The sequence below is a fragment of the Panulirus ornatus genome, chromosome 12 (genome assembly GCF_036320965.1).
Source record: "Panulirus ornatus isolate Po-2019 chromosome 12, ASM3632096v1, whole genome shotgun sequence".
NCBI lineage: Eukaryota > Metazoa > Arthropoda > Malacostraca > Decapoda > Palinuridae > Panulirus > Panulirus ornatus.
The window spans coordinates 31024039-31037866 of NC_092235.1; the positions used below are offsets into that span (position 1 = coordinate 31024039).

Below are 13828 nucleotides of genomic sequence, written 5' to 3' on the forward strand. Positions count from 1 at the left end.
TTACCTCCTTCCAAATCATCTTTTTATTCTCCCTAAAATTTAATAATACTCTCTAACCCCAACTCTCATTTGCCCTCTTTTTCACCTCTTGCACCTTTCTCTTGACCTCCTGTCTCTTTCTTTTATACATCTCCCAGTCATTTGCATAATTCCCTGCAAAAATCGTCCAAATGCCTCTCTCTTCTCTTTCACTAATAATCTTACTTCTTCTTTGCAGAAGATGAAAGCCGGCAAGGCGGCGGGTTTGGATGAGGTGTATTGCAGTGGAATTTATTAAAAGAGGGGTGACTGTATTGTTGACTGGTTGGTGAGGTTATTTAATGTATGTATGACTCATGATGAGGTGACTGAAGGAATTGGCGTGATGCGTGCATAGTGCCATTGTACAAAGGCAAAGGGGATAAGAGTGAGTGCTCAAATTACAGAGGTATAAGTTTGTTGAGTATTCCTGGTAAATTATATGGGAGAGTATTGATATATATATATATATATATATATATATATATATATATATTTTTTTTTTTATACTATTCGCCATTTCCCACGTTAGCAAGGTAGCGTCAAGAACAGAGGACTGGATCTTTGAGGGAACATCCTCACCTGGCCCTCTTCTCTGTTCCTTCTTTTGGAAAATTAAAAAAAAACTGAAAGGGGAGGATTTCCAGCCCCCCCGCTCCCTTCCCTTTTAGTCGCCTTCTACGACACGCATGGGAATACGTGGGAAGTATTCTTTCTCCCCTATCCCCAGGGATATATATATATATATTCTGGAAGCCTTGAAGAATGTGTGGAAGTCGAGAACATTATCTCGGAAAGCAAAAATGGGTATGTCGCGGGAGACAGCGACAAAGCAAAATATATATATATATATATATATATATATATATATATATATATATATATATATTTTTTTTTTTTTGCCGCTGTCTCCCGCGTTTGCGAGGTAGCGCAAGGAAACAGACGAAAGAAATGGCCCAACCTACCCCCATACACATGTATATACATACGTCCACACACGCAAATATACATACCTACACAGCTTTCCATGGTTTACCCCAGATGCTTCACATGCCTTGATTCAATCCACTGACAGCACGTCAACCCCGGTATACCACATCGCTCCAATTCACTCTATTCCTTGCCCTCCTTTCACCCTCCTGCATGTTCAGGCCCCGATCACACAAAATCTTTTTCACTCCATCTTTCCACCACCAATTTGGTCTCCCTCTTCTCCTCGTTCCCTCCACCTCCGACACATATATCCTCTTGGTCAATCTTTCCTCACTCATTCTCTCCATGTGACCAAACCATTTCAAAACACCCTCTTCTGCTCTCTCAACCACGCTCTTTTTATTTCCACACATCTCTCTTACCCTTACATTACTTACTCGATCAAACCACCTCACACCACACATTGTCCTCAAACATCTCATTTCCAGCACATCCATCCTCCTGCACACAACTCTATCCATAGTCCACGCCTCGCAACCATACAACATTGTTGGAACCACTATTCCTTCAAACATACCCATTTTTGCTTTCTGAGATAATGTTCTCGACTTCCACACATTCTTCAAGGCTCCCAGAATTTTCGCCCCCTCCCCCACCCTATGATCCACTTCCGCTTCCATGGTTCCATCCGCTGCCAGATCCACTCCCAGATATCTAAAACACTTTACTTCCTCCAGTTTTTCTCCATTCAAACTCACCTCCCAATTGACTTGACCCTCAACCCTACTGTACCTAATAACCTTGCTCTTATTCACATTTACTCTTAACTTTCTTCTTTCACACACTTTGCCAAACTCAGTCACCAGCTTCTGTAGTTTCTCACATGAATCAGCCACCAGCGCTGTATCATCAGCGAACAACAACTGACTCACTTCCCAAGCTCTCTCATCCACCACAGACTTCATACTTGCCCCTCTTTCCAAAACTCTTGCATTCACCTCCCTAACAACCCCATCCATAAACAAATTAACCAACCATGGAGACATCACACACCCCTGCCGCAAACCTACATTCACTGAGAACCAATCACTTTCCTCTCTTCCTACACGTACACATGCCTTACATCTTCGATAAAAACTTTTCACTGCTTCTAACAACTTGCCTCCCACACCATATATTCTTAATACCTTCCACAGAGCATCTCTATCAACTCTATCATATGCCTTCTCCAGATCCATAAATGCTACATACAAATCCATTTGCTTTTCTAAGTATTTCTCACATACATTCTTCAAAGCAAACACCTGATCCACACATCCTGTACCACTTCTGAAACCACACTGCTCTTCCCCAATCTGATGCTCTGTACATGCCTTCACCCTCTCAATCAATACCCTCCCATATAATTTGCCAGGAATACTCAACAAACTTATACCTCTGTAATTTGAGCACTCACTCTTATCCCCTTTGCCTTTGTACAATGGCACTATGCACGCATTCCGCCAATCCTCAGGCACCTCACCATGAGTCATACATACATTAAATAACCTTACCAACCAGTCAACAATGCAGTCACCCCCTTTTTTAATAAATTCCACTGCAACACCATCCAAACCTGCTGCCTTGCCGGCTTTCATCTTCCGCAAAGCTTTTACTACCTCTTCTCTGTTTACCAAATCATTTTCCCTAACCCTCGCACTTTGCACACCACCTCGACCAAAACACCCTATATCTGCCACTCTATCATCAAACACATTCAACAAACCTTCAAAATACTCACTCCATCTCCTTCTCACATCACCACTACTTGTTATCACCTCCCCATTTGCGCCCTTCACTGAAGTTCCCATATATATATATGTGTATGTATATATATATATATATATATATATATATAATATATATATATATTGCATATATATATATTTTATTTATTTATTTTATTATACTTTGTCGCTGTCTCCCGCGTTTGCGAGGTAGCGCAAGGAAACAGACGAAAGAAATGGCCCAACCCCCCCCATACACATGTATATACATACGTCCACACACGCAAATATACATACCTACACAGCTTTCCATGGTTTACCCCAGACGCTTCACATGCCTTGATTCAATCCACTGACAGCACGTCAACCCCGGTATACCACATCGCTCCAATTCACTCTATTCCTTGCCCTCCTTTCACCCTCCTGCATGTTCAGGCCCCGATCACACAAAATCTTTTTCACTCCATCTTTCCACCTCCAATTTGGTCTCCCTCTTCTCCTTGTTCCCTCCACCTCCGACACATATATCCTCTTGGTCAATCTTTCCTCACTCATTCTCTCCATGTGCCCAAACCACTTCAAAACACCCTCTTCTGCTCTGTCAACCACGCTCTTTTTATTTCCACACATCTCTCTTACCCTTACGTTACCCACTCGATCAAACCACCTCACACCACACATTGTCCTCAAACATCTCATTTCCAGCACATTCATCCTCCTGCGCACAACTCTATCCATAGCCCACGCCTCGCAACCATACAACATTGTTGGAACCACTATTCCTTCAAACATACCCATTTTTGCTTTCCGAGATAATGTTCTCGACTTCCACACATTCTTCAAGGCCCCCAGAATTTTCGCCCCCTCCCCCACCCTATGATCCACTTCCGCTTCCATGGTTCCATCCGCTGCCAGATCCACTCCCAGATATCTAAAACACTTCACTTCCTCCAGTTTTTCTCCACTCAAACTCACTTCCCAATTGACTTGACCCTCAACCCTACTGTACCTAATAACCTTGCTCTTATTCACATTTACTCTTAACTTTCTTCTTCCACACACTTTATATGCCTTTCTGAGGGACAGAGAATTGAATACAACAGCATATTTAGAGTTGTTAATCTTCTTTCGTATGTTCTCTAATTTTCTCGGTATTATTCTACCATTAGATGGGTGCTCACACACCAGATGTCCAAAGTCATGAATTTTATTTCAATCAAGCTTTTGCCTTCACAGAGGCATCATCAGGAATCTTAAGAAAAAAGAATGCATCACAAAACTAGGATGTGTTATGTAAGATGCAAAGAAAATATAAAAAACACACTAGGAAAAAAATAGGACAACACATAAAAGTATGGGAAAACACTAAAAAGCAAAACAAATTGACAATATCATGAAGGGTAGTATTAACTGAAATTAAAATTATGGGAACAAATATAAAAGACTTACAGCTAAGGAAACACAGAAGAACAATATTAAACAACGTAGGAATATATAGAAAGTTCACCACTAAATACACTGAGTTGGGCCATGCAAGACCGTTGTTATCCAGATGTGGAGTTGAGGTCAGGTTGGGTTCATCTGATTCTCTCTGACTTTTGCAACCCAGGCATACTGAATTCCTGTATGCATTTAAGATTCTTACTGTTTTTAAGTACTTCTGGACTGGATGACTCCAAGTCAAACATCACCATAAATGGTTGCCCTCTTATGTCTTGGTTATATCCTTTGTTTCTTCTCCTTTCCTTAATTACAAAACTTGCTTCTGGTGGTTACATAGCCTCCAGCCTTTCACTGTGCATTTCCTCCTTTTATTTTCCCTTTCTCCCTTATATGGTGTACAAAATTCTTCAAAGCCAAAAAGAATATGTGATTTACATCTGTCTACCTCATGCTATACTAATCTTTCTGATTTTAGTGCCACCCACTTTTCATCTAGGTCCCTCAGTGTAGAAGAGTCAACCTCTGTGTGTCTAATTTTTTATTATTATGACTATTATTATACTTTGTCGCTGTCTCCCGCGTTAGTGAGGTAGCGCAAGGAAACAGACGAAAGAATGGCCCTACCCACCTACATACACATGTATATACATACACGTCCACACACGCTCATATACATACCTATACATCTCAACGTATACATATATATACACACACAGACATATACATATATACACATGTACATAATTCATACTGTCTACCCTTATTCATATACCTATTATATATAATCTCTCTTTGGCTATCAAGCACTGGTCCTGTATTCTCTTCAGCCTTCTCAACCCTCCATCAACAAGCCTATATACTTATTTAATTGCTTCATCTTTAACAGAGCATTTCATTCTTTAAACCAATTTGCTAAATTTCCTTGTACCTTTTATTCATGTTCCTGTCCCTTACTCTTCTCTTTGGTGGATCTGTTTCTAAATTTGCTTCTTCTAATCTTCTCTCCCCTCTACTTTCATATTCTGTGTGTGTTACCCCTTTTCTCTTCCTGAACAGCTTCTGATATTATTTCATTTGAGTCAGTATGCCCTCTTCTTCCTCTCCTCAATCTGAAAGGTTCCTTGTAATGCTCCTGCATTTCCTTGGCCAATATTGTTGATAAATTTTCCCTCAACTTCCACAGCAATTGGTACATCCAGGGAAGACACATCAAACTTTACTGGTTTTTTAAAGGCTTCATCTTCTCTCCTCTGATTTGGTATCTCCTGAACTGCTTCCACTAAACTGTTTCTGTTTCTCTCTCGTCTCATGACTCCCTTCATGATCCTTGAATTGCTTCCTTAATCTTCTTAAATCTAGCTCTAGCTATTGTCCTCTGATCTTGCTTCTTTTTACAAGTTTTTATAACATTCATAAACATTTGCTCTATGGTGCTCTCATGTTTAGTATAAGGCTGTTCTTTGTTTCCACTGCTACTTCAGTTCTGTGCATAAAAATATATGATGTGAGCACACATTTTCAAAATTGTTTTTTTTGCAGTTTACATGTTCATAATTTCATCTTTTTTGGGAAGAGTGTTAACAAAAATATGGGAAAAGAAAGTCAAGAGTTGGTGATGGTGTACATAAAGGTACACGAATAAGCAGAGTTGGAGGCAGGAAGAATATGACTCATGTCAAGATGAAGACAATCAAGGATGATTCTATATGCACCATCTTATTGTGCTGCAGGAGGGAGATATCCCCTACTAACCAATTGGCTAACCTACTAACCAATTGGCTAATTGAAAACTTTTAGTTTACTGTACATACTTTTAATTTTCTTTACATTCTGAAAAGTTTATTGTATCATGAGTTCAAAGTGAAATAATAATTATCTTGCAATAATTTTTTCCATGGTTAATGTGACTATCACAATAAATACTGTTAGCATGTGCAGCAGCAAGGTTAGCAACACTACAACCTGAATGAACACAAAGATAGCTAAAAGCCATACTCCCTGTGCTATACTTCCCAATGACCAATGAGTACAAAGGGTTTGTCTGCTGTTTTTCCTTGAGGATGCCTATAAACTATGTAAGAGTAAATACCTCTCAAAAAGTGTTTGGAGGCAAATCAGCCACATATATCCTCTTAGTAAGGCTGAGTCTGGGAAGCAAGAATTGCTTTGTGATTGTGTCAATTTCTGTCATAGCAAGTTGTGCGTGAAGCCTCACCACATCATCTGTATCTGTGAAATGGATGAAGCGCAGGGATCTATACAGGTCTCGCATCACGTCCTTTAACACCTGTAAACAAATTAAATTTACGAGTATTTATAGCAAGTACGAATGTGATTAATACATGCTTTAAATTTCTGTTTGGCTGAATACCTGTCAAGTTCCCCTGTATAAAGGCAAGGGAGACAAAAATGAATATTCAAATTATAAAAGTGTACCTGGTAAATTGTGACAGAGTGGGTGATAGCATACACAGAATTTCAGACTGGGGAGGAAAAATGGTATAGGATGAGAGGATCAGGTGTTTGCTTTGAAGAATATATTAGTAATACTATGAGCAGTGTTTCTACACTGGATTTGCCCATGGACCCCAGCATTCAGGTCTATGTTTATCATGACTCCCAGTTAGTTTCCTCACTAATATCTATTAAAAGGGTAAAAAGCCTGAAGTCTGGGCACATGATGGTAAAACTGTTCAGATTTATTTACATGTGAACATTACATGTCCTGATGTATAGACATCATCATGATGCCCATGAGATGATTTGCAGCATCCTCTGGACAAGTGTGGGTGGACTGTTTCACCCTTCTGGCCCATAGTGTGTAGGCAGAGCCCCACAGCAGCAGATAGCAGTTCCAGAGAGAAATATTTTAGCTCAGGATATATGTCAGAGTTGGAGGAATCAAAGAGAAGGAGACCAAATTGGAGGTGGAAGGATGGAAAGAAAAAGATTTTGAGCAATCAGGGCCTAAACGTGCAGGAGGGGGAGAGGCATGCAAGGAAAAGAGTGAATTGGAATGATGTAGTTTAGTAAAGTGCATGAAAGGAGAAAGTTGAGAGTAAATGTGAATAAGAGCAAGGTTATTAGGTTCAGTAGGGTTGAGGGACAAGCAAGTTGGGAGGTAAGTTGAAAGGAGAAAAATTGTAGGAAGTGAAGTGGTTTAGATATCTGGAAGTGGGCTTAGCAGCGGATGGAATATGGAAGCATTAGTGAAACATAGGAAAATGTGTGGAAGGAGAGAACGTTACCTCAGATAGCAAAAATGGATGTTTGAAGGAATAGTAGTTCCAATAATTTTATATGGTTGCAAGGCATAGGCTATAGATAGCGTTGTATGGAGAAGGGTGGATGTGTTGGAAATGAAATGTTTGAGGACAATATGGTGTGTGAGGTGGTTTAATCGAGTAAGTAATGAGAGGGTAAGAGAGATGTGTGGAAATAAAAAGAGTGTGGTTGAGAGAGCAGAAGAGGGTATGCTGAAATGGTTTGGACATATGGAGAGAATGAGTGGGGAAAGATTGTCAAAGAGGATATACGTGTCAGAGGTGTAGGGAATAAGGAGAGGTGGGAGACCAAATTGGAGGTGGAAGGATGGAGTGAAAAAGATTTTGAGCAATTGGGGCCTGAACATACAGGAGGGTGAAAGGCATGCAGGGAATAGAATGAATTGGAATCATGTGGTATACCAGTGTTGATGTACTGTCAATGGACTGAACCAGGGCATGTGAAGTGTCTGGGGTAAACCATGGAAAGTTTTCTGGGGCCTGGATGTGGAAAGGGAGCTGTGGTTTTGGTGCATTATACATGACAGCTAGAGACTGAGTGTGAACGAATTTGGCCTTTGTTGTCCTTTCCTAGCGCTACCTCGCTCGCGTGAGGGGGGAGGGGGCTGCTGTTTCATGTGTGGCGGGGTGGTGATGGGAATGGATGAAGGTTGCAAGTATGAATATGTACATGTGTATATATGTATATCTGTGTATGTATACATATGTGTACATTGAAATGTATAGGTATGTATATGTGCTTGTGTGGGCGATTATGTATATACATGTGTATGTGGGTGGGTTGGGCCATTCTTTCGTCTGTTTCTTAATGATACCTCGCTAACAGGGGAGACAGCCACTAAGTATAATACTAATAGCAATAGGAAGAGAGGAAAGTGATTGGTTCCCAGTGAATGTCGGTTTATGGCAGGGGTGCATGATGTCTCCATGGTTGTTTAATTTGTTTATGGATGGGTTTGTTGGGTAGGTGACTGCAAGTATGCAATCAGCTGTTGATGATAGAGCTTGGGAAGTGAGTCAGTTGTTGTTTGCTGATGATACAGTGCTGTTGGCTGAGTTTGGTAAAGTGTGTGAAAGAAGAAAGCTGAGAGTAAATGTGAATAAGAGCAACGTTATTAGGTACAGTAGGGTAGAGGGACAAGTCAATTGGGAGGTAAGTTTGGAGAACAACTGGAGGAAGTGAAGTGTATTAGATATCTGGGAGTGGATTTGGCAGTGGATGGAACCATGAAAGCGAAAGAGTCACTGGATGGGGGAGGGGGTGAAGGTTGTGGGAGCATTGAAGAATGTGTGGAAGGTGAGAACGTTATCTCGGAGAGCATAAATGGGTATGTTTGAAAGAATAGTGGTTCCAACAATGTTATATGGTTGAGAGGTGTGGGCTATAGATAGGGTTGTGCGGAGGAGGGTGGATGTGTTGGAAATGAAATGTTTGAGGACAATATGTGGTGGGAGGTGGTTTGGTCGAGTTAAGTAATGAAAGGGAAAGAGAGATGTGTGGTTATAAAAAGAGTGTGGTTGAGAGAGCAGAAGAGGGTGCATTGAAATGGTTTGGTCACATGGAGAAAATGAGTGAGGAACGATTGACAAAGAGGATATATGTGTCAGTGGTAGAGGGAATGAGGAGAAGTGGGAGACCAAATTGGAGGTGGAAGGAAGGAGTGAAAAAGATTTTGAGCAATCTGGGCCTGAACTTACAGGAGGGTGAAAGGCGTGCAAGGAATAGAGTGAATTCAAACGATGTAGTATACTGGGGTCGACATGCTGTCAATGGATTGAACCAGGGCATGTGAAGCATCTGGGATAAACCATGGAAAGTTTTGTGGGGCCCGGATGTGGAAAGGGAGCAGTGGTTATATATGTATATGTCTGTGTATGTATATATATATATATATGTATATGTTGAAATGTATAGGTATGTATATGTGCATGTGTGGATGTGTATGTATATACATGTGTGTGTGGGTAGGTTAGGCCATTCTTTCGTCTGTTTCCTTGCGCTACCGAGCTAAGGCGGGAGACAGCAACAAAGTATAATATATAATACTACATAATAATAATAATAATAATATTATTGTGGGAGTATGTGATAGAATGCAAGAAAGTAAATTCTCGATTAATATGGGTAAAACTGAAAGTTGATGGAGAGAGATGGGTGATTATTGGTGCATATGCACCTGGGCATGAGAAGAAATATCATGAAAGGCAAGTGTTTTGGGAGCAGCTGAACGAGTGTGTTAGTGGTTTTGATGTACAAGACCGGGTTATAGAGATGGGTGATTTGAATGCAAAGGTGAGTAATATGGCAGTTGAGGAAATAATTGGTATACATGGGGTGTTCAGTGTTGTAAATGGAAATGGTGAAGAGCTTGTAGATTTATGTGCTGAAAAAGGACTGGTGATTGGGAATACCTAGTTTAAAAAGCGAGATATACATAAGTATACGTATGTAAGTAAGAGAGATGGCCAGAGAGCGTTATTGGATTACGTGTAAATTGACAGGCGTGCAAAAGAGAGACTTTTGGATGTTAATGTGCTGAGAGGTGCAACTGGAGGGATGTCTGATCATTATCTTTTGGAGGCGAAGGTGAAGATTTGTATGGGTTTTCAGAATAGAAGAGAGAATGTTGGGGTGAAGAGGGTGGTGAGAGTAAGTGAGCTTGGGAAGGAGACTTGTGTGAGGAAGTACCAGGAGAGACAGAGTACAGAATGGAAAAAGGTGAGAACAAAGGAGGTAAGGGGAGTGGGGGAGGAATGGGACGTATTTAGGGAAGCAGTGATGGCTTGCGCAAAAGATGCTTGTGGCATGAGATGCGTGGGAGGTGGGTTGATTAGAAAGGGTAGTGAGTGGTGGGATGAAGAAGTAAGATTATTAGTGAAAGAGAAGAGAGAGGCATTTGGACGATTTTTGCAGGGAAAAAATGCAAATAAGTGGGAGATGTATTAAAGAAAGAGACAGGAGGTCAAGAGAAAGGTGCAAGAGGTGAAAAAGAGGGCAAATGAGAGTTGGGGTGAGAGAGTATCATTAAATTATAGGGAGAATAAAAAGACGTTCTTGAAGGAGGTAAATAAAGTGCATAAGACAAGGGAGCAAATGGGAACTTCAGTGATGGGGGCTAATGCGGAGGTAATAACAAGTAGTGGTGATGTGAGAAGGAGATGGAGTGAGTATTTTGAAGGTTTGTTGAATGTGTTTGATGACAGAGTGGCAGATATAGGGTGTTTTGGTCGAGGTGGTGTGCAAAGTGTGAGGGTTAGGGAAAATGATGTGGTAAACAGAGAAGAGGTAGTAAAAGCTTTGCGGAAGATGAAAGCCGGCAAGGCAGCAGGTTTGGATAGTGTTGCAGTGGAATTTATTAAAAAAGGGGGTGACTGTATTGTTGACTGGTTGGTAAGGTTATTTAATGTATGTATGATTCATGGTGAGGTCCCTGAGGATTGGCAGAATGCATGCATAGTGCCATTGTACAAAGGCAAAGGGGATAAGAGTGAGTGCTCAAATTACAGAGGTATAAGTTTGTTGAGTATTCCTGGTAAATTATATGGGAGGGTATTGATTGAGAGGGTGAAGGCATGTACAGAGCATCAGATTGGGGAAGAGCAGTGTGGTTTCAGAAGTGGTAGAGGATGTGTGGATCAGGTGTTTGCTTTGAAGAATTTATGCGAGAAATACTTAGAAAAGCAAATGGATTTGTATGTAGCATTTATGGATCTGGAGAAGGCATATGATAGAGTTGATAGAGATGCTGTGTGGAAGGTACTAAGAATATATGGTGTGGGAGGCAAGTTGTTAGAAGCAGTGAAAAGTTTTTATCGAGGATGTAAGGCATGTGTATGTGTAGGAAGAGAGGAAAGTGATTGGTTCTCAGTATGATGTCTCCATGGTTGTTTAATTTGTTTATGGATGGGGTTGTTAGGGAAGTGAATGCAAGAGTTTTGGAAAGAGGGGCAAGTATGAAGTCTGTTGGGGATGAGAGAGCTTGGGAAGTGAGTCAGTTGTTGTTCGCTAATGATACAGCGCTGGTGGCTGGTTCATGTGAGAAACTGCAGAAGCTGGTGACTGAGTTTGGTAAAGTGTGTGAAAGAAGAAAGTTAAGAGTAAATGTGAATAAGAGCAAGGTTATTAGGTACAGTAGGGTTGAGGGTCAAGTCAATTGGGAGGTAAGTTTGAATGGAGAAAAACTGGAGGAAGTAAAGTGTTTTAGATATCTGGGAGTGGATCTGGCAGCAGATGGAACCATGGAAGTGGAAGTGAATCATATGGTGAGGGAGGGGGCGAAAATCGTGGGAGCCTTGAAGAATGTGTGGAAGTCGAGAACATTATCTCGGAAAGCAATAATGGCTATGTTTGAAGGAATAGTGGTTCCAACAATGTTGTATGGTTGTGAGGCGTGGGCTATGGATAGAGTTGTGCGCAGGAGGGTGGATGTGCTGGAAATGAGATGTTTGAGGACAATGTGGTGTGAGGTGGTTTGATCGAGTAAGTAATGTAAGGGTAAGAGAGATGTGTGGAAATAAAAAGAGCGTGGTTGAGAGAGCAGAAGAGGGTGTTTTGAAATGGTTTGGGGACATGGAGAGAATGAGTGAGGAAAGATTGACCAAGAGGATATATGTGTCGGAGGTGGAGGGAACGAGGAGAAGTGGGAGGCCAAATTGGAGGTGGAAAGATGGAGTGAAAATGATTTTGAGTGATTGGGGCCTGAACATGCAGGAGGGTGAAAGGCAGGCAAGGAATAGAGTGAATTGGATTGATGTGGTATACTGGGGTGGACGTGCTGTCAATGGATTGAATCAGGGCATGTGAAGCGTCTGGGGTAAACCATGGAAAGTTCTGTGGGGCCTGGATGTGGAAAGGGAGCTGTGGTTTCGGGCATTATTACATGACAGCTAGAGACTGAGTGTGAACGAATGTGGCCTTTGTTGTCTTTTCCTAGCACTACCTCGCACACATGAGGGGGGAGAAGGATGTTATTCCATGTGTGGCGAGGTGGCGATGGGAATGAATAAAGGCAGACAGTGTGAATTGTGTGCATGTGTATATATGTATGTGTCTGTGTGTGTATATATATGTGTACATTGAGATGTATGGGTATGTATATTTGCGTGTGTGGACGTGTATGTATATATATGTGTATGGGGGTGGGTTGGGCCATTTCTTTCATCTGTTTCCTTGCACTACCTCGCAAACACGGGAGACAGCGACAAAGCAAAATAAGTATATATAAATAAATATAAATAATTATTATTATTATTATTATTATCATTATTATTATTATTATTATTATTATTATTATTATTATTATTATACTTAATTGCTGTTTCATGCGTCAGTGAGGTAGCACCAGGAGACAGACGAAGAATGGCCGATCCACTCATATACATGTATAAATACATAAATGCCTGTACACACACAGATACATACATATACATATCATCATATACATACACATAGACATATACATATACATACATGTACATATTCATATTCATACTTGCTTGCCTTCATCCATTCCTGTCACTACCCCACCCCACAGGTAATAGCATCACTATCCCCCACTTCATCGAGGTAGCACCAGGAAAACAGACAAAAAAGGGCCACATTCATTCACATTCAGTCTCTAGCTGTCATGTGTAATGCAATGAAACCACAGCTCCCTATCCCTTTCCATGGTATACCCCATCCACTTTACATGCCCTGGTTTGGTCCATTGACAGCACTTCAACCCCAGTAAACCACATCTTTCCAATTCACTCTATTCCTTGCATGCCTCACCCTTCTGTATGTTCAGGTCCCAATCGCTCAAAATCTTTTTCACTCCATCCTTCCCCCTCCAATTTGGTCTCCTGCTTCTCCTTGTTCCCTTCATCTCTGACACATATATCCTCTTTGTCAATCTTTCCTCACTCATTCTCTCCGTACGTTCAAACCATTTCAACACACCCCTCTTCTGCTCTCTCACCCACACTCTTTCTATTTCCACACACCTACCTTACCCTTTCGTTACTTACTCGATCATACAACATACAGTCCTCAAACATTTCATTTCCAACAAAATCCACCTTCCTCCATACAACCCTATCAATAGACCATGCCTTGCAACCATATACCACTGTTGAAACTACTATCGCTTCAAACATACCCATTTTTTGCTCTCTGAGGTAATGTTGTCTCCTTCCACACATTCTTCAGCACTCCCAGAACCTTTGCCCCCTACCCCATCCAGTGACTCACTTCTCATTCCATGGTTCCATACGCTGCCAAATCCACTCCCAGATATCTAAAACACTTCACTTCCTCCAATTTTTCTCTATTCAAACTACATCCCAATTAACTTATACCTCAACCCTACTGAACCTAATAACCTTGCTCTTATTCACATTTAA

General features: G+C 41.0%; 1 protein-coding gene across 2 annotated transcripts in view; it reads right to left on the reverse strand.

Annotated features, from left to right (window-relative positions):
- Positions 1-3908: 3908 nt before the first annotated feature.
- The window catches only part of Tango6 (transport and golgi organization 6), a 180905-nt gene continuing 170985 nt past the window's right edge, over positions 3909-13828 (reverse strand). The window contains exons 13-14 of one of the 2 annotated variants that reach the window (XM_071667770.1): positions 6250-6447; positions 3909-5643 (exon numbers count right to left, since the gene is read on the reverse strand). In XM_071667770.1, the coding sequence (XP_071523871.1) occupies positions 6253-6447 (195 nt within the window). In that variant the 3' untranslated portion in view covers positions 3909-5643; positions 6250-6252. Of the gene's footprint in view, positions 6448-13828 lie in introns of both variants that reach the window. The other variant, XM_071667771.1, reaches the window with a different exon arrangement.